General features: G+C 36.6%; 1 protein-coding gene across 1 annotated transcript; it reads left to right on the forward strand.

Moving 5' to 3' along the window:
• The first annotated feature begins 6219 nt into the window (after positions 1–6219).
• Positions 6220–19136, forward strand: LOC121642388 (receptor for retinol uptake stra6-like). Its single transcript, XM_041989107.1, has 17 exons — positions 6220–6405; positions 6637–6703; positions 8669–8754; positions 8830–8969; positions 9180–9346; positions 10138–10245; positions 10687–10754; positions 11897–11976; positions 12108–12169; positions 12251–12413; positions 12533–12608; positions 14108–14241; positions 14720–14837; positions 14930–15031; positions 15723–15886; positions 16093–16230; positions 17328–19136. Exons 1-17 carry the CDS (start codon positions 6308–6310, stop codon positions 17585–17587), a joined length of 2031 nt encoding a protein of 676 aa, XP_041845041.1. The 5' UTR covers positions 6220–6307; the 3' UTR covers positions 17588–19136.
• The last annotated feature ends 1818 nt before the right edge of the window (positions 19137–20954 follow it).

A 20954-nucleotide genomic window follows, 5' to 3' on the forward strand; every position in this document is an offset into this window, starting at 1 on the left:
GATTTCATGCCTTTATAAAGTAAAACTGCTACAACAACTCCTGTTTCTGTGAAAATATAAGTATTTCATTCCCACAAGCTTAAATTATCTGCAAATTAAAATAATAATAAAGAAAAAATAACAGAAACATGGACCTTCGGTTCAGTTCTGCAAATAAGTCATTAAACAGTGTCTTTGCAAAACTCTAAACTCACACATAACTTAAACACGATTTTAAGAAGAAGTTTTAGCTCGAAAATACAACTTGGACATGATCCAATGAGGGCATAATAAGTACAGTATGACTGATACTTATGATGATATACACCAATAACTACTCAGTGCAGACGTACTGAGTCAAGAGTTTGTTAGGGACATCTCTTAGATACTGCTCTTGGATAATAAACTTGGCCCAAAAAAGAATTTCTAATCTAGTTAGATCAACAGTTAAATGGAAGAGGGGCATTTCACTAAGAAACAAAACTGATTATAGAGTTCAAGTCAGAAAGGTCAAGCTGTGATTTGTTTCCAAAAAGCCCAAAATTATTTTATCTAACATCAGTTTTACAACTTTAAAGAAAAAGATTTCAAGCCTTACCTTAAAAAAACAAAACAAAACAAAAATGACTGTTTATTCTGTCATATAATGACACCAAGTAGGGATGCACTGATACCACAGTTTTCAAAGTGAGTACGAGTACTTACATTTGAGTACTTGCCGATACAAAGACACCGAGTACCAATATGAGTACTAATAAACCCCATTACAGTTCACTGGTAAGGATGGTGGACCAGAATGTCAGATGATGACTGAGCGGTTCATTGTGTGGTAGATTAAATAAGTCATCCTCTAAATATAAGGCTAGAAAACTGACAGAATCTTCATAAATAAAGAGGATAATATGGTTTTTGGTGATTATGTTTACAGCTGTAACAAGGCACATAAAGCCCCCAAATCAGCTTTTTTCGACAAGATGATGCCAAATTTGGATCTTTAAAGTGGTACCAGTAATAACTTTCTGGACAACGAAATAAATAAAAACTTAAAAAGTAAGTCTTCAGAAACTTCCTAAATAAGGAGGATCAAGTGGTTTTTGGTGGATTCTGTTCACCGCTGTGAGAAGTCCAAAAATCAGCTTCTCTTGCAGAGACGATGCCAAATTCGGATTTACGTCCAGCCAAACTAATGATTTTAAGAATCTCACGTGTGGCTCAACATTTTAAAAAACAAAATGATTGATTTTAGGAAGACAACTCACTCGTTAATCTGAAACTTTAATCAGAGGTCAGTCCAGTGACGTGTGGTCAGGGGAGGCGTCATGATAAAGAAAAAAAACATAAAATAAATATTAATATTTTTCACTGATCTGTGTTAAAAATGCATTTTCAGTATGACTTTAACACGTTTTTGACAGTTTAATAAGTAAAAAATGGATGAATTTGGGTATTTCCCGATCAAATCTAGGGCAGAAACCCCGGTGGAGGCATGGGCGAGCTGTGCCTAAACTCATCACTATCCAATACAAACTGGGGAATGGGTGCTGCGCAGGCCCCTCCCTGGTCCAAAAACAACCAGAAGAGGCGTCACGCAGCTGCAGCAGCTGCAGTCAGAGCAGGAGACAATCGCCTCTGTTTCATGACCAGGCTGAAAATAAAACATACAAAGCTGCTGCTGGAGGATCCCGCGCTGGTTTACCACCAGATATTAATGTCTATTAATGAAGAGTGTGGAGAAAAACATTTGGAAAGTTAAAGGCCTCCTAATTAGAAAGCAACCTACACTTAATAAAATTAAACTACAACAAAGCAAAAAATTTGCCTTGTTTTTATTAGTTTAGCCTTTTTAAACATTTTAGCTTGTCTTTTCATCCATTTTTGCCTTTCCCACGACATTCCTCTCCACGCAGCCTCCATTACAAGAATATGTACCAGGCCGTATGCACATTAGATGATGTCATTTAGCCACTTCTAGAACTTTTTGAACAGCCAACAGCTACTTTTCTCGCTGAAGAGTTGGCAAGAGTGGTTGTGTGAGTGTAATTGAAAGAGGAGTGCTCATGGGATATGAAGTATTACCAGTAGTTGCATGCTGTTGAATGAATATTAAAATAAGATGCTCTTTTTAGTTCTTACAATTGTAAATCAGTACCTCACCAACCATAAACTTCACCACACGTCACTGGGTTACTCCACTGATTATCTGGAGGCTGATCTTTGATAAAAAAATCTTTTACTTTAGCCAGCTGTAGCTGTGTGTAAGAAGGGGCAACAGTATCTGTATCATTTAAGGAAACTCTCTCACTATTACATTTGCCGCACCGTAAAAATTATGTTTTTTTCTTATTTGTTGGAGATTCATCCATCTATCTATCCATCCATTTTCTATACCACTTAGTCCAATTCAGTTTTGCAGGGGAGCTGGAGCCGATCCCAGCAATTAGCAGGTGAGAGGCAGAGTACATCATGGACATGTCGCCAGATATTTAATATAATAATTCACTTTTTTCTGACAATTCACTGTCAAGATAAGAGTTTTAGGTTTCTTCTTCTTCCATGACTCATGATCCTTTATACATCGTCTCACTATCTCATATACATGTAGACAAGCTTTTGAAGTTGTCTTTGTGCACAGCTTAACCCAAACCATAACCTGAATGTCTGTAATTATGCTCTGCCTCATTAGGACTGGACCTTGATTCCCATGAGGATTGCTGGTCCAACAAGGTCGGTATCCATACTAGAAAAGGTCTCAGAAAAAGAAAGTGTGTAACATTCTTTTAGAGCAATTATTTCTCTCTGTGAATTAAAGGAAGGCAGAAACAGTCTCCCCTCCTTTAACTCTTCATCTTCTTGAGTAAATAGACCAAAAATAACATTTGACTTGCCTAGAAGCAAATCCTAGTGTCTTACTGAGGAGAAAGTGTCCAGGCAAACATTTAATGCATCATATCTTTAGACTGACACCTGTACAGTTACCTTATTACAGTACTGTTAAAATTAAGTGCTTTTCCGCCTGAAGTAAGATATAAAATCCTGTGTTGGTGATTGAAGTGAATGCTGGTGTGCCGCAACTAAATGTCAGCTTGATAAGAGACGTCACTCAGTATTACTTTAGCTTTGGGTGCGAACACACTGAAACCATCAGATAAACAGCAAAGGAGCAGGACTGGACCTCTGCTGCATTATATTCAGGCATCAAAGATTTTTTAAAACTTCCTTAGTCAGCTCTCTCTCTCTCTCTCTCTCTACATATATATATATATACATATATATATATATATATATATATAAGAAAAAAGAATCTTTGTTAGGCTTTAACTCAGCTATAAATTAGGAGTTTAATAAGTGGTGACCTGTCTACATTAAATAGCAGCAAATGAGTATTGTGGGTCCCTTCCAGGCCGTGGGACAATGCTGAAAAAGTACTGGGATCAGATGAGCTGGCCCTCTGCAGCCTCTGCCGTATGAATGAGCTCACCGATCCAAGATTAAGCAACTTTCCCAAAAGGAGATTCATCTAATTTATCAGCAAACAGTGTTTTATATGAGTCTAAAGCATCTTTTTTGGAGTTGTGATCTTAAAGTGAGATAAAATAAGGATTTAGAAAGTTTTCCTTATTAGAAACTCTGCAGCAGCAAATCTGGATAATCTCCTTGTTTCTGTCTCACATGAAAATTGATCCTGAACTGCAGCCCTACCTCACGTGTCCACAGTCCCAATTGGACATTTTCTAAGCTTGCCTCACACACAGGTTCCTTTTGTTCGAATAAGAGTTTTTCATCTTAAGCCCAAGATTAGTCTCTTAAGCAACAGGCAGTGAGAGGCAAACAGGTTTATGCCACGTTGCAGCAGAAAATGGCGTTACCTAATCTTAACAACATCACACAACATGGTGCTTCAGTTAACAAATTTCCAAGACAATACAGTGTAATAAAAGGTTTATAATCATGAGCATTTGGAAAGAAAGATACCCACCTTAGCATGATTTAAAGAGACTAAGATACACATGCATCTAATTATATAAAAGGTGAATTCTGGCTGATGTGCAAGAGATTTTATTGAAGATAACAAATGTAAAACTATAAATATATATAACTGACTTCAAAATCAACATCTAGCAAAACACGAACAACTCTTTACAGGCAATGAAGAAATTTCAGTGCTCCGACCCCTCAGGCTGGATGGGAATACCTAAACTTCCATGATCTGATGTTTCCACAGGTGACCGGCTGCCTTGGCTGGGACATTCAGAGGTAGTGTGATATTTGTCTTGACAACAGACTTCTGTTTTCTTAGTTTGCTTTGGTTCATTGTCACAGTGATAGGTGAACCATCTCCCCATCCCCCAGTCTCTCTCTGAAGAAGATTTTCATCAAGGATCGCTCTCATTTATTTATTTACCCATTTTATTTCTCAGTCTATTGGCATTATTATCATTCCTATGATTATATAGATATTATTATAGTTATATTTTTAATTTCATCTTGCATCACATACTGGTACGCTAGTATTGAGGCTCTCTGTGGAGTTACATTCGCATTGTTGCAACATCACACATCACTGTGTGTGTTGTATTCACCGTTTGTCCATGTGCTCCTTTCTTTTATCTTTTCTCAATATTTTCTACAATGTCTTTGCCTTAAATAAAAGGAGCTTTTGGGGTGCATTTCCTCTTCCCTCAACTCTTCCTGCCCAAATTCCCAAATTCAATTAAATTTAGTTCAATTCAATTCAATTCAATTCAATTCAATTCAATTCAATTCAATTCAATTCAATTCAATTTAATTCAATTCAATTCAATTCAATTCAATTCAATTCAGTTAATTCAATTAAATTCAATTCAATTCAATTAATTTAATTCAATTCAATTCAAGTCAAGTCAAGTCAATTCAATTCAATTAAGTTTACTTAAGTTCAGTTTTATTTGTACAGCACCAATTCATGACTGAGTCATCTCAAGACACTTGCAGATATAATCTATTCATAATCTAATTAAAACAAATCCATTAGATGATCAGCATTAATCTAATTGATAATAACTGTGTTCATATAAACTAATTCGTTAAAAATAACAGCTTTGTTCTCGGAAACCAAGAGATTGCATCTTCCCTTTGCAATCTCTTCCCTTTGATTAATTTCTCCATCCTGATCATGAGCAGGATGGGGTAGTAGTGAAAGAAAACAACCTTTTAGTAGAAAGGAAAAACCTCCAGCAAAACAGGAATCATAGGGGGTGACCATCTGCCTCGTCCAGCCTGAAAGGCACCTCTTCATGTTAATGATACTACCACCTCCATGCTGTACAGTGGGGGTTAAAATGTGCCTGCTGTTGGCCCACATTTAGATTTCTACTCATTAAAGCCCTGTGGATTAATCCCCCACTGGTCTTGGAGTAACCATGCACACCCTGGGAGGTGCATTAGCTTAATTGTCTTGATTATTGAAGCCTCAAGTGGGTATGATCAGACTTCTGCAGGTGCATCTTTATTTGCATTGCAGTCCTCAGATTTTTGGGGTTATTAATGTAGTCAGCCTCCACTTCATTACTTACTAAATGATTGACATCTCAAGGTTCCTAAATTCATTCTGAAACACTTAAAGTGGGACATTTTAAAGACGCATAAAAGATAAACCTCTAGTATTTGCTTCAAGCAAAATGAATTGTTCAGTGTAACAAACAAATGAATAACTCGGGTCGTACACAAACATTGCTTTATTAAACAAGTAAGACAAAAGGTCCCCAACCCTGGTCCTTAAGGCCCACTATCCTGCAGGTCTTAGATGGCTCCCTGCTGCAGACTTGTGCAGAGCTTGTCAGAAAGCTGTTGAATCCGGTGTGTTGCAGCAGGGTAGTACGAGTACTCTGAAGTAAGATATCTGTGGAAATAAAAATGATTTCAGAAAATGAGTGCACAATTTATAATAGTCATTATTTTATACATATTTTACTTAGTAAATTTTCAACCTGTTAATATGATGACTCAATAGATTTCCTTTTAATAAATGACATTTAAATTACATCTTGACAGACTGGAAAACAACAACTTGAATCTCTTCATGAACACATTAATCCTGTCATTTCTCCTCTCATTCCCTGTAAATCTGAACCTTTCTTACCCTCGCCCTCCCCTTTGTGTGGCTGTTAATCTCCTGCTTTGGGCTCATGGTTAGACTGGAATGTGTCGGGGTGTTTGGGCCAAGCTGTCCAGACACAGTGCAGCACCAGCAGATCGCTGGGTGAGGTTTCCTGACTGGAGAAGGCTCAGAAGGAGCCCTAGGGATCTACATTTTTCTCTTTCACTTGTTTGATTTGATCAAACAGCTGCAATGAATCACAGCAAAGTTGAGTTTGAGCCTTTTGAGTATTCCTACTACGACTATTCAGACTGGTACTCCAACGCAGAGCCAACAAAACCACCCAAAGAGTAAGTATAAAAAGCTGAAGGTGTTAAATGTTTTGATTAGACTGATTTCTGGTTGATTTCTTGACGGAAGAAAAGTGCAGCGTTCCAGGGGTTACACTTGTATTGTATATGTATTTGACCAGATCTGATGCATCCACATTAAAAAATTCAATTCAATTGGTTTTGAACAGGTTTTGAACAGTTTACATATGAATAGATTAATATATCAATGTAATTTCCTCTTTATTGCAGAGTTATTTTACCATGTGACCCCACAGCAGATGACAAGCTCTTCCACATATGTATATTATCCATATCTGTAAGTATACTCAGCTTGTCCATGTAAAGGATGAAGGCATTTTACTGTTAGATATAGAAGAAAAGCGAATAATGTGCAAAGTCATTTGACAGAAAACTAATTGATGTTTAAACACTTTTCCATTGCATTTAAATATCAAATGTTAGTAAAAATTTGGATGTTGTTTTTTTTTTTTTTTTTTTTTTTTTTTACCAGTTTCTAAATAGATAATTTGGTTGTAAACAACAAACAGTGGTTTTGTTTAAATGAAAATGCATGTTTATTTATTTGAATTGTTTGACAGGGACATTGCATTTGTACATAGTTGCATAAGTTTGCAGCCGATGCCATGCAAACAGAGTTTGTAGCCAGAGCTAATGCATGAAGGAAGCTTTACAGACATTTTGAGATGCAGATCTTTGGGATCCATGTCCAATGCCGTGAGCGGACACTTTTTCTAGATTTTTTAATGTATTTATTTATTTATTTGCTAGGGAAATGGCAGAAAGGTTATAACTTTCAGTTATGGCACAATAAAAATAAAAATAACAAAGATGATTAAATCCAGCTATCTTTGGAAAGAAGCATGACCCCAGTCAGAGTGAGACACACAACAAAAATTGCTTGTATTCATTCATCAGTATTTACCCTAAAAATTTAACACATTCATTGTTGGTGTTTTTTTTGCACTCATAAATAACTCAACTCAGAAAATACTTGTATAACAGGACTAATGTAGTCAAACAGAACATGCAGCTTTGAAATACCCATTCTTTATTACAAACATAATAAAAACAAAGTAGATTTATCTTTGCTGTATCCATCAAACCTTTTCAGGCTTTTATTTTCTTTCTAATCTTTGCCATGAAGTCTTTGTTTCAGATTTAAGCTGAAGTTAATGATGCCTATTGACTTTTTGTCTCTATCCAATTATATGGGAAGACCACCTTGACTTGTTCAGATAAACCCTCATACCGAGTCTAGGATGGATGTGACCCTGTTTCTTTGTTGGGTAGATGATCTGAAGTAAACTGTAGCAGCAGGGTCACGGCTGCTTTTCAGATATAACAAGACACTGAAGTCTGGAATACGTTTTATCTTCAAAATGAGGTTCATTAAAAGACGTGCTTCTGACTTATTAGTTACTGTGAGTTAAATCCACAATGCTGTCTTTTAGAAAGTTGCAGCTTTTGCAACTTTTAATGAGCTGCTCTCATTTGCAAACACTTTGATTAGCATGACCTGATGAGTGAAAAAAGTTTGATTCCCATTGACAAGAAGCCTTTGTTTTTAAACAAATTAGAACAAAGATTGTTTTTAGAAAAGTCACAAAATTGCAGCAACATGAAATAAATTTTTAATATACTCAAATTTAAATAATTTATTTGCCTCGAATGCATGTGGATTATTTACTTTTCCTTAAAATTAAAAATGTATTTGTTAATAAAGATTACAGTTAAAACAGCAGGGTCTATGAATCAGTTTAATGCATGTCACTGAACTATTTTCCCCCTCAGTCAAAAATAAATTATTAAAAAAATCTTAAATCTCTTACCGAATACCTAATCTAAAAAACCTAGTGAATAAATGTAATAAATAAAATCTGATAAACCTAATGTAACCCGTTTAATAAACATTACACAAAATCTTTTCATTGTTTGGAAACAGCCTCATGAAATCAAAGGATTTTCTAAACATTTTGATAAAGCTGTTCACTAAAACTTGCATTTCTGAGCCAAGAAAGAAATTACATGTATATTGTATTTAAACAGAATCTGTATTCATGTGTCCTGATATTACAACAGTTATAATGTGATTTTCATATTTTAATCACACATACTCCACAGTCTGTCAACACAAAAACAAATCTGTAAGCATTTAATGAGTATTTATGGAATAAAATTAGAATCTAATTCCACAAAAAACTGAATATGATGTAAGGTTTGACACATGATGGAAATCCTGATGACTCATCTTTTCCTACAGGTGGTCATCATGTTAATCCTGGCAGTTCTCACCAGGAAAAACAAACTGTGCCAGGGATTTACAAGAGGATCCTCCAGCATCTTCAGGTGAATTTGGAAAAGCTACAGATGCGTTGACTTTTATCTCTGGGAGAATCTAAATGTTTCTGCATGATCCTTCAGCCCCACAAACTTCCTGGACCAGACTCAGACAAAGGGCCTGATCATGGCCGTTTTCGGACTGATGTTCAGCAAACTGGCCATGCTGGTGATCGCTCCGGACCCTCTGCCTTTCTTCAAAGACACTCCAGCAAACATTAAAGGTGATCTTCTTTATGTTTACTTGACAAAAAAAGGGATAAATAATCTTAAGCAAAATGTTTTTATTATAAATGTTTTAAATGTTCTATTTTATTCATTATGACACATCACATAAAACCCTTTGATAAAATATGGCTTTGTGTGGCAGCTGTGTTTGTAGCAACATTATGAGATACAAACCTTCCTCTAGTTTCTTTTGTCATGTTTTCCAGAGTACATGAAGATTATTGCCATATTCTACTACCCAGTCCTGTATTATCCTTTGGTGATGTGTTGCACTCTGCAGCACAAAGCGGGTTACGTCTTCGGGGCGCTCCTTTCTTTTAGTCACTTCGGTGTCCTGGTGTGGCAGAAGTTTGACTGTCCAAAGACTCCAGAGGTGATGCAACAAAACAAGTTGAAAATATTTATTAAGGTTTATTCTTTACCACAGTTTTAATATAACTTACATAAACTGACATAAACAGACATTAATGAGGTATTTGATACAGACTGCCTGAAACAACCAGCAATGATTCAGGAACATAAAAGACTACACATTTATATAACAGTCTTATAGATCAGATTTCTCCTGAATTGTATGCATTGGGATTTGATTAAATTATAAGTTGTGCTATTCGATTAATTTTCAGGCAGAATACTGTCATTTAAAGATTTCTAGAAACCAAAAATACACTCAGCCACTTTATTATGTACTTGTCCAATTGCTTGTTAACACAAATAGCTAATCAGCCAAACACCTGGTGCAGTTCAGAGTATTTAGTCTTGTGGACATGATCAAGATGACTTGCTTAAGTTTAAACTGTGCATCAAGATGAGGAAGAATGTGGATTTAAGTGACTTGCAACATGGCATGGTTGTTGGTTCCAGACAGGCGAGTCAGAGTATTTCAGGACCTGCTGATCTACTGGGATTTTCAAACACAATCACAACAGCTGTTTGGGTAAAAAATGAAAAGGAGAATGGGCTAACTGGTCGGAGACGATAGAAAGTTAACAGGAAGTTAAATAACACTGGTTCCAACCAAGTTATGCAGTATAATGATCTCTGTAACAAGAAGAAGACAGAATGCTGCAAACAAATAAACTTTGTTAAAGGGAAGATTAAACTGAATTTGGCTGAAATGATCTTTTAAATGACTTTTCTCTTGTGTTGGCTTTATCTTTACAGATCTATAAGTACTATGCTCTGCTGGCAAGTCTGCCTCAGCTGGCCTGCCTGGCATACCTGTGTGTCCAGTTTCCTGTGCTGTTTGTCAAGGGACCAAAGGCTGATGATGTGAGAAACTAACATTCAGATGTAGTGAAAATATAAACTGTCAAGTGGAGACGTGGTTCCACAGCTTTTCTTTTTCTGTTTTGTTTAGCCAATCATGTGTGTAACCACCATCATTTAAGCTCAGACTCTTTCTGGCATAGCTGAAGTAAAAAGAAACAGGACGAATTTGAACTTTGTAAAACATGAAATGTGATTACAATAAGCAGCTTGTGGGTTTAACTCAGCTTTTATGTGCAGATTATGATGAGAGGGGTCTTTTTTTCTGAATATTTGTCTCAGCGGAAGATTCTTTCAACATTTTATTTTCTTAATTAACCAATAAGAAGTTTTTTTTCCAAGCAAATATCAGATGAAAGTATGACCCAGATATAAACAGGCATTTTGAAAAGAAATCCCATTTTCTTGCCATTTAGTGACACTTTATAATGTTTTTGCTCACAGGACCTGGACAGCAGTTACTACACCAACTATGTGAAGTTACTTCTGAAGAAAAAGTCCTCGTCTGTCAGGTGCATGGAGATAAAAGAGTGATTTATTTTTCTGAATTCAGTAAAGATGTTATGAAGCTCAAGCTGGATTATAGAAGATATGATATGTAGACTTAGAAATGCAAAACAGAGCGTGTCTGGTTGAGTTTTAATTTTTCCACACTAGATATTTTGACTTTCCACAACAGAAAAACGGAAATAAGTGATAAGATGTGTCATGACGAGGGTGGAAGTAGAAAACTAATTAATTTAGAAGAACAAAAGGTACCACAACAGCATAATAAACAAGTGCATAACAGACCAACTAATAAGGGCAAGAAGCATGAGGGGAAACCAGGACAGGGTAGATAAGGAATGACAAGGATTTGGCAAGGAGGCGCAGAAACCAAGGGGCACATATACTGAGGGAGCTAACAACAAATAAGGAGCAGGTGAGACAAACAGCAACCGAGAATCAGGTGTGACAGAAAACGAAAACTAAGGCAGCAATCCCCAATCCTGGTCCTCAATGCCCACTATCCTGCAGGTTTTAGATGCTTCACTGCTGCAACACACCTGATTCAAGTAAAAAGGATCTCTGACAAACTCTGCACAAGTCTGTTATCAGACTAATAGTTTGAGTCAGGTGTGTTGCAGCAGGGAAACATCTAAAGTCTGCAGGGCAGTGGGCCCTGAGGACTGCAGTTCGGATCCCTGGACTAAGGAAACAAATCAAGACTAAAAACAGAAACCTAACAAGAACTAAACTAAAAACAGAACCAAGTTCAAGATCATGACAGTCCGAGCTGATATGAATCAGTCGTGTTTAAGCTTGGAGCTGGAAAACATCAGTTTATTATGTTAAACAGTGTGCAGATAAAGAAGTAGTACAATTTATGACATTTTACAGGACAATAGATAAAAAGAAAACCAAAACAACTTAAAGAGCTGGTTGAAAATGTCAGTTCCTTTCTAATCCATAATTTCTCACATAGGTTCCTGCTTGTGAAAAACTCACGACCTCTATGAAAGTCTATTAATCCTGTATAAAAGTATATCTCTATGAAATTAATTTATCCTGAAATGTAATTTTCTTATAATATTTTGTAATATTTGTAATATATATATTTAAAGAATACCATTCAGATGGTTCTGTTCTCTCTTTTTTTTAAATTGTACTTTAGCGCTTTGGTTACAGACAAACCATCTCTGGTTGAGCGAATACTGGAGGTGGTGAAGGGTTACGTTTATATTCCTCAGAAAGGTCAGTGTCCTCATACTTCATATATGTAACCGTAGCAACATTAGCTTATCTACACTAAAGCTGCAAAGCTTTGCATTAACGGTTTATCCTAAATGGATTCTGTTATAACAAGGATTTATTTTGTCTTTCAGTGTTTCGTTTCCCACTGAAACTCGCTGTATCATCTTTCGTTACCTGTGTGGCCATTTATCATGTAAGTTTTTAAATCAGTCAGAAGATGCTGCAGTCGTCTGCCTTTGTGGGATGTGATTTGGTTTGTCCTTTCATTCTCCAGACTGCACTGTTATTAGTCGTCCTCGTGGTGCCCACTCTTCACATTGTGCGTGCTGGTATTGATGAAAACATTGCCTTCCTGTTGTTGGGGTTTGGGATCGTCTTATCAGACGACAGGATGGAGGTCGTACAAATTGTGACTTTCTACACTTGGTTGCTGGAAGGTGCGTGAGGTTCTTTTCTTTTCTTTATTTTTTTGTTTAGTTCTTTCTTTTGACATTTGAACAAAATATGGTTGTTTGCTTCATTCATTTAATTTAGTCTTTCTTGTGTATTATGTTAGTGTGCTACCTCTGTGCGATGACCCTGTCCTGTTTGGTCAGTATTATAATGCTCATGAGATCCATGGTTCTTCACAGGTATGTACAGACATGAGCACATGTACAGAAAAGTATATTTCATTTACTCTTTTAAGCTTAGTTGTAATTAAAACCAAACTACAGCCTTTCATTCTTCAGTAACTTTTGTAATATGTAGACAATTCAGCCTTACTCCTTTATTTTATTTTATTTTTTCAGTTCTGCTACCAAAATATCAAATTCTAGTTTGCTATGCAAAGGTTTGAATCAATCCTTCATTCATTATATTGTTGCCAAGCAACCCGACTTTGTTAGTCTTTCAAAGGGGTCTTGTGGAACAATTTAACAGATTTTTTTAAGTCTTTAAAGGTTTTCTTTGGATTCTGGCTGCTTTATCACTTATCACTTTCAGAGAGATTTTCTGTTTGTCATGTTACTTTACACTAATCTATGAATGATTTAAGATAAAAAGGCACCTAATTCAAGGGAGTATGTCATATCTGTACAAAACAGACAACGTAGCAAAGACCCCCTTTCAAAATGATCTTTGGGCCCTTAGTTATTAGCAAAAACATAATTTGTTTCAATTTCTTTGATTACATCCACATAAAATACTAACAATAAAACGGTTTGACAGAAAGAAAATAGGGTTTTTGCACCAACAATGTACAGTATTGATAGATAGATAGATAGATAGATAGATAGATAGATAGATAGATAGATAGATAGATAGATAGATAGATAGATAGATAGATAGATAGATAGATAGATAGATAGATAGATAGATAGATAGATAGATAGATAGATAGATAGGTGGGTGGATGGATGGATTTCTGATAGGCCAGTGCCTCATCAGAAATAGTCTCCATGGTCGTGTGGCTGTAAAAGCGAAACAGGGAGAAAAGGCTGAGGTATGTCACATGATGCAAGAGGTGGACTGAAAATATCTGGAAATAGGTTGTGATGAATTGATGAACTCATTGGGTCCTCAGTCCTCGTCCTCGAGGGCTGGTGTCCTGCAGATTTTAGAAATTTCCCTCGCTGCAACACACCTGACTCAGACCCAAGTCTGCTAATTACCCATTTTAATCAGGTGTGTTGCAGCAGAGAAACGTCTAGAACCTGCAAGACTCCAGCCCTCTAGGGTCAGGATTGAGACCCTGGTCTACACCTATCTGTAAGACATGGTGGGAATCTGTCATGGTCTTGCACTGCTTTTCAGTCAGTGCTGTAGGAGCCATGAATTACCTTCTAGAAAGCAGGAGCTTAGTTTTTCAGCATGATCCCAAGTACACTGTCAATGCAGTGTAAAAAAAAAAACATGATAGAACACAAGCAGTCAGAGCAACCTTTCCAGAGCCCGTCCTTCAACATTATTGAAGCATTGTGGGATCATCTGACTAACAACTAAACTAAAGGCAGCTGATATCCAAAGAAGAGCTTTGAAAAGTCCTTCAGGAGGCACAAAGAACTTTTCTATTTAAATTTCGCAAGCATGATGTGAAACATGCAGGACATCTTGTCTGAAACTAATGCATTTCTGGTTTAATTTCTTCAAGATGCAACCTGAAAGGACTGTATAAGGGGGACGTATACAGCATTTATAATAGCCAGAAGACCATCCGTCCATCAAAATCTGGCGTCGTCTGCTGGATGGGTCTAACAGGATACCAGGCTGCAATCGTCTGCCTCGGTAAAGAATAAATTAACTTTGAAAAGATAATAATAATGTTGGTGTCATGCTCCGCTTTGGAAAAACAAATCCAACACATATTACTTCTGGTAACAGGAAAGCTTGTGAAAGCCTGAAATCGTATTCCTTTATAACACAGAGCTGCACTTATGTAAAAACTGTGATAAATAGCGACTGTAACATAACCTCACACTAGTTTTGAGAAATGCTTTTTGAGTGCAATTTTTTGAGGTCTTTAGAGGTCTGCAAGCTCAGAGCTGACAGATTAACGAGGCTGGAAATTTGGAAGAAATCGAATAAAGCTTTGGTTTGGGGTTTTGAGTCACATAACTAATATCAGAAGGGAAAAAAATATAGAAATATTAATTCCTCAAATTCTAGCATCACAAAACATTTATTTAACAAGTTTGAGAAAAAATATGAATAAAAAGGGTAATTCATTTAAAAAAAGTGTTTTGTCTCCACGTTGTCTTGGCAGGAATGGCGATCCAGACCGTCGTGTTTTTCATCTGCTTTTTGTTTCTGGTGTTTTTGATCATCATCCCTGTTTTTTATGGTCGTAACATCATTGTGTTTGAAGTTGCAGGAAAGTCATGGTGAGTCTGCGGCCTTTCACGTTACTTCTTGTTAAATTCTTCCATTAAGAAATAATAGAAATACATTTTTTTCCATCTTTGGAATGTTTCAGGCCGGCCTGGCTCACCCTCATACTGGTTACAATTATTCAACACGTGACTGCCAAGTTTTTCTTCATCAAAAAGGAAGCTGGTACCAGAGATTTGAATAACAGGTAAGCTGGTTTCTTCCAGCTTATTTGTTGGACTAATCATTGGATTTTTGTAGCCTGCTAATTTATAGAATCCAGTATAAGATTTAGTTGTCCAGGTAACAGGTGGCATGTGTATGTTAAGTGTTAGGTATTTGTTTCAATAAAAACCCATTTTTGTCTTACATGTTTAATTTGGATTATTATTGGCCCCAAAAAATAAACAACTCTGGAAAAGTTGGTAGACTTCAATGAAACAAATATACAAACAACAATGAGCATGAAGGATTTATTTGTTTTGAACAGCTCATGTGGACAATATGAATGAAAAAATAAGGAAACTTTAAGATGTACACTCAATAAAATTAAATGCAAATACCATAAAAGTAATAAAGAGGTGATATCTGCAAAGCCAAATTAAGAAAAGTAAAAAAAAGGTTTTGTTTGACTGCCTTCTAAGATGCTCTGACTGCTGCTGTATGTTTGGTGAAACATGTCAGAGATCCTCATTTAAGGATCTTAATCTAAAAGGGGCTTACATACAATATAAATACCCAGATACAGATAACTGACCTTATTCTGTCAGTCAGTATCAAATCAGAACTTACATGTGATGCTCACATAGTCACACAAATCACAGATTTGAATGTTAAAAAATGTCTTCTACAAGTACAATGTTATTCTGTTTTCTGAAATACTTCATGGTACATTTCAGAGAAAGCTTATTCCTCCTGACATACCTGCTCTTCGTGGTCAACATTGTGGTGGGACTGATCGTTGCAATATGGAGAATGGTGATCACAGCTTTGTACAACATCATCCATCTTGGTCGTATCGACGTCAGTCTGCTCCACCGCACCGCAGAGACCTACGATCCAGGTGAATAAAGTCACTTTCTGGACAACAATGGAATCTGGTGACATTAAGGAATAAGTTATATCAAGCTTTAGTTGACTTTTAGATGTGAGCTCCTTGAATGATTTGATAAAAACTTACAGTAGCAATTAGATATGGAGTACAAATTTCATTATCAAAGTGTGCCTGAGTGTCCCTGACTGATCTCAACGTCCTTTGACCTAATGAAGCTTACAGTTACTACACCAACTTCCTGAAGGTGGAGGTCAGCCAGTCACACCCGGTGCTGAAGGCTTTCTGTGGGCTGCTGCTGGACATGATGATCGAAGGTGGCAGAGCAGGGCAAAAAATAAGAGAGGCAGAAGAAGGTACAAACACACACACATACAGTATATATTATCACACACATGCAGCACAGCTGTATCTGAGCTGTGTTTCATAGATTTAATGTTTCAGTCTAACATTTTTTGTAAGAAATAATAATAGGAATGTAATACATGCATAGCTATGCTTTCTAAGTGAAAAGGATTTTTTTTCAGAGTTTTTTTCATCTTCAATCTAACGTGTTGTTTCAGAAGCCCAGAAGGGCCTAAACACACACTGGTTATTTTAGGTGTTGTACATAGATTTTCCTATAGCAGGGATCCTCAATTCTGGTCCTCAAGGGCTGGTGTCCTGTTGCTGATGCTTCATATCAAGCTCTGCACAAGTCTGAGTCAGGTGTGTTGCACCAGGGAAACTTGTAAAACCTGCAGGACACTGGCCCTTGAGGACCAGGACTGAGGTTCCCTGTCCTGTAGGTTTGCAAGGTTAGATTTTGGAGGCTGCTATTTAATCGGTTGGCATCGACAACTAGATGGGACTAAATCCTTTACACAGTATAGGCATATGTCGACCTCTAAGATTTAAAGAACTACTATTGAACTTTGTGTAGATTTTCTAAGTGAGGAGCCCACTATCAGCTAATTCGGCGTGGGCTAGCTCTGAGTAGCTTTGAGATGTTGAAGTTTCTCCTATCTTTTGTTCTGTCCATTTCTCTTTTTTCCTCTCTTCTTCCAAGAATGTCCTCTGAGGTTTCTTTGACAAATCAGCCACACTGTGCATTAAAAACTGCCAGTGTGTTGATATCCAGTTGCTGGAATATGACACAGTGCCATAAAGCAAAACCCACCTGCCATTAGTTGGCCCAGGCTGGAAAAAAAAAAAAAGTTGTGAAGTGGAGTTTCTCAGTCTCAGAATGGTGCTGGGCAGTGGTCAAAAGTCAGGGGATTGTATGAGATTCAAAATAATTTCTTATGAGATGTGCACTGAAGCTTGCAGTATACTGCAAACAATTTAAGCTCCTAACCAACCCAGACATCTCACATATTACTAATATGAAGTGTTTAAATATATTGCATCTCCATAACTACAACGGAAAACAGTCTTGTTTTGCCCTCAGCCTGCTCCTCCTCTTTGCTTTTAGGGATTCAGGACAATAGGCCTAGCAAGGCAACCAGTAGTCAGAGGATTCGCGTCAGGTGGCAGCTGCTGTACACGCTGGTGAACAACCCCTCCTTGCTGGGCTCCAGGAAGCACTTCCAGACACTGCAGAGCTCAGGCAGCGTCCTGAATGGCACCCCCAACCGAAGCTCCAAGAAAGGCAGTACGAAGGAAGCTGGAAAGACAGCTGCAGAGCCAGTCCAGTCCTCCGAGACTCCAGCAAGCCAAGATAAAACTGAATGAGATCCCTGGGATGCGCACTGAAGCTGGCAGTATACTGCAAACAAAATGTGTTACACTGAGCAGGTCCAGCGTGCTAACATCATGGCTCCTCCTTACAGATGTCCTAACCTTTAAACCTAAAATGGGTTACAAATATAACTTGCTGACCTTTATATAAATGGATAAAGTCTCACAGGCTACTGACATCAATCCAACATAGTGCCTTTAACTGTATGACAGATATCTGATATTGATTCATTTGTCCTCCATTACGCTTAGTTTGGGTTTGTCCTACAATCCTCAATCAATCTCAGTCCCAAAAACAAGTGCTCACATTTAACACGATCTTCTAACGACTTCAAGCTCTAAAAGACATACTGTCATGTGACATACAGAGATCCACCCTCTTTCACTTTTATGGTTTAATTTATAGCAAGACATTAAAAAATGTTTGATTTTTAAAAAATAATCAGGTCTTACAATAACATACCACACCATGTTATTATTAATTTAAGACCTAAAACAAAATGCAGAAGCAGTATGTGATAAACTAAAACCACACTGTGATTTAATAACATTACAGCCACATTTTATAGCAAAATTGTGAAGTTATTTGGTTTCAGTGTGACGTAGTATCGGCCTCTGACATTAAATTGGACAGAATTTCCAGACATTAGCTCATGCACAGCTCTCCTGAGGTCTGATCAAAGCCTATAAATCAGGTTGAGGTCTGGCCTTTGATTTTGTCATAGCAACACATTTATTCTTTTCTTTTTCAGCCATTCTGCCGATTTGCTGCCGTATTTGGGATAATTGTCCTTTTTGCATGACCCAGTTTCAGCCAAGCTTTAATGGTCAGACCAGTGGCCTCACGTTTGACTAGAATATACAGCAATTTACTCTGCAAAGCCTTTTGTGATCCATATTGACTTGGCAGTGCACAGACTGACAGTGCTGATCAATGTCAGCATACGAGCTGGGGTAAGAGGTCGATAGTTTATTTTTGCCCTGGGTTAAAGGTACCCATGTCAGCACATGCTGATTCTCGTGTTGTATTAGGAGGATGTTTTTCCAAGATGGAGGGGAGAACTTGTTTGATAAAAACATGCAATGCATAGTTGTTTTTTTTTCTCCAGTATAAACTTTGGTTGCTGTGCTACAGATAAATTTCAGTGTTATTTCTCCCCTACAGCTGTTAGAAAATAAACCAATTTCAAACTCCTATTTGCATTTCAGTTTTGTAATATTAATCAGTGAATCATAAAATTATCACCACATACATGGATTACAGTGATTTCATCCTTGCTGTTTCAATGACAAACAAATAAACAATTTTTTCTAAAATGTGATATTTGACTTTTCTAAATTCTACATCTCATAAACTCATTGATTATAAAATGTTCAGTGTGTACTAATTTTTAACTAAATGAACCAATTTAATTTGATCGGGTCATCAAATCTGTTTTTAAAGTATCTATTTTACCACCTTAAAGTGTTAGTTGGACTTCCATTTCTGCATGAATTATAACACACAGGATCATTTGTTTTTCAGCAAATGACCCAGAAAAAGAATAAATGTTATGTGTTTTTATGCTAGATATAAATCATTAATGCGGTGGTCCAAACGTTAAAAAAACATAGAAAATAAGAAAATATTTAAAATATAGAAATAATATAGAGTTGAACAATGATCAGCTTTTCATCTGTTTCAACTTTATTGAGGCATGTGGGATTAGAAGAGTTATTGAAACACTTTGGTAAAAACATACTACTTTGATTATCACAGCGGTAAAACAGAGAAATGTCAGGAAATACAGGTTCAAAGTGATTTGAGTCCGGAATATTTAAGATATGACACACTGCAACTCAACAACAGGCAGCATGCAAGTCCTCCAACACAGCATCTCACTGTGGAAAATATCATACGATGGACACGAGACATGTGGAGTGGACTTAGTGGACGGCACTGAAGTAACTGGACACATTTTTACCACCACAGCAGGTTTACTACTCCCATTTTTTGGACAGAGCACAAAAATGTTCACAGGAAAAGTTCACAGTAGCACAAATAGCTCATATCTTCAGGACACCAAAGATTTTATTTCTTTATCTTTTCTTTGAAACGACAGTTTAAACAACATTTAAACTCTTACATGTGAGATTTAAGCTTCTTTGTTTTTAAGCCACCACACTTCTAATGCAACATCACAAATTTATGAGCAGTTTCTTCTTGTTGCTTCAGCTTGTAGCTGATATTCTCTTCACCTTTTAACATATACCAAATGTGATATATTTAAGAGACAATTTATGATGTCAAATAAAGGTTGCTGCCTTTATCCTGTCTCCAGAAACCCGACATCATCAATTTGTTGGCTAATTTTTTCGATCTAATTTTTTTCTTAATACTCCTGCATGGATCTGTGTTGGCATGAATAAAGTCAGATTAAATGCAACACAGTATAATAAACTTTATGTGATAAAGTTATTACACCATAAATAGTTCTTGTTGCTTGGAGAGGTAAATTTGATAAGTCATTGTACAGTGTAAAAATAGTGACCACACACACACACAATGTGTAACACTGAGGATTCATGTTTTGTAATAATTCAGGAGGTTAAATTCTTCATGTTTCCTTTCTTTCTATAGAGTGGTATACTGTAATTTACAGGCTTAACAAATGGTGAAGTTCATTTATTTTATTAACACATTTTCCTGCTTTCATGCAGCTTTTATAATGTCAGTGATTACAATATGACTTGTGATGATATTGCCACAATAACAAGGGACATTGTGACAACACTGTTCACTTCTATCAAAATGCCTGTAAAAAGATATAAAGGATGATATTAATCTGTAGGTTTTCACATAACAGACTGCTAGCCTGACTCCCACAATATTTTCAACATTAATTTGTCTGCCTTCCTTTTTTATTCATTACTTTTCCCTCTCACTAACAAATGGTTAGGGTTGGGAGGTAGAGGTACATGGTTATAGTTAGAATTTATGTATTATTAAAATTAGATGTTCAAAATACATGAATGGGGTTTTCATAATCTTCATAATACTCATGTGGTATAATACTGATGTTATACAAAACAACCTGCCAGAATGCTGAAATCCCTCAATTTTTAAAACACAGCATTTTCCATGTATGAATAAATGTTTATATTATACTTTATTTTTTATTAGGTGCATAACTCACAGAGCATGACCAGATTAATGATTTTCTATGACCCAGTATTAGATTTTTCTAGCCTGTTCTCAATCAGATAACATAAATGTTATTTTATCAGGACCCCTGGTGTGGCAAACCACTGCAGAGGGAAGCCTTTAAATGTCAGTTTTAAACAATTTAAAAAGGTAGAAATTATCTGGTGTGCTGGATCA

Source organism: Melanotaenia boesemani, chromosome 1 (genome assembly GCF_017639745.1).
Source record: "Melanotaenia boesemani isolate fMelBoe1 chromosome 1, fMelBoe1.pri, whole genome shotgun sequence".
Lineage (NCBI taxonomy): Eukaryota > Metazoa > Chordata > Actinopteri > Atheriniformes > Melanotaeniidae > Melanotaenia > Melanotaenia boesemani.

What these genes read in the sequence shown, in the direction of transcription:
- LOC121642388 (XM_041989107.1), top strand. Translation starts at nt 6,308, where the DNA reads ATGAATCACAGCAAAGTTGAGTTTGAGCCTTTTGAGTATTCCTACTAC. An exon ending in TATGTATATTATCCATATCT is followed by an intron (nt 6,704 to 8,668) that starts GTAAGTATACTC and finishes CTTTTCCTACAG; the next exon opens with GTGGTCATCATGTTAATCCT. An exon ending in ACCAGAGATTTGAATAACAG is followed by an intron (nt 15,032 to 15,722) that starts GTAAGCTGGTTT and finishes GGTACATTTCAG; the next exon opens with AGAAAGCTTATTCCTCCTGA.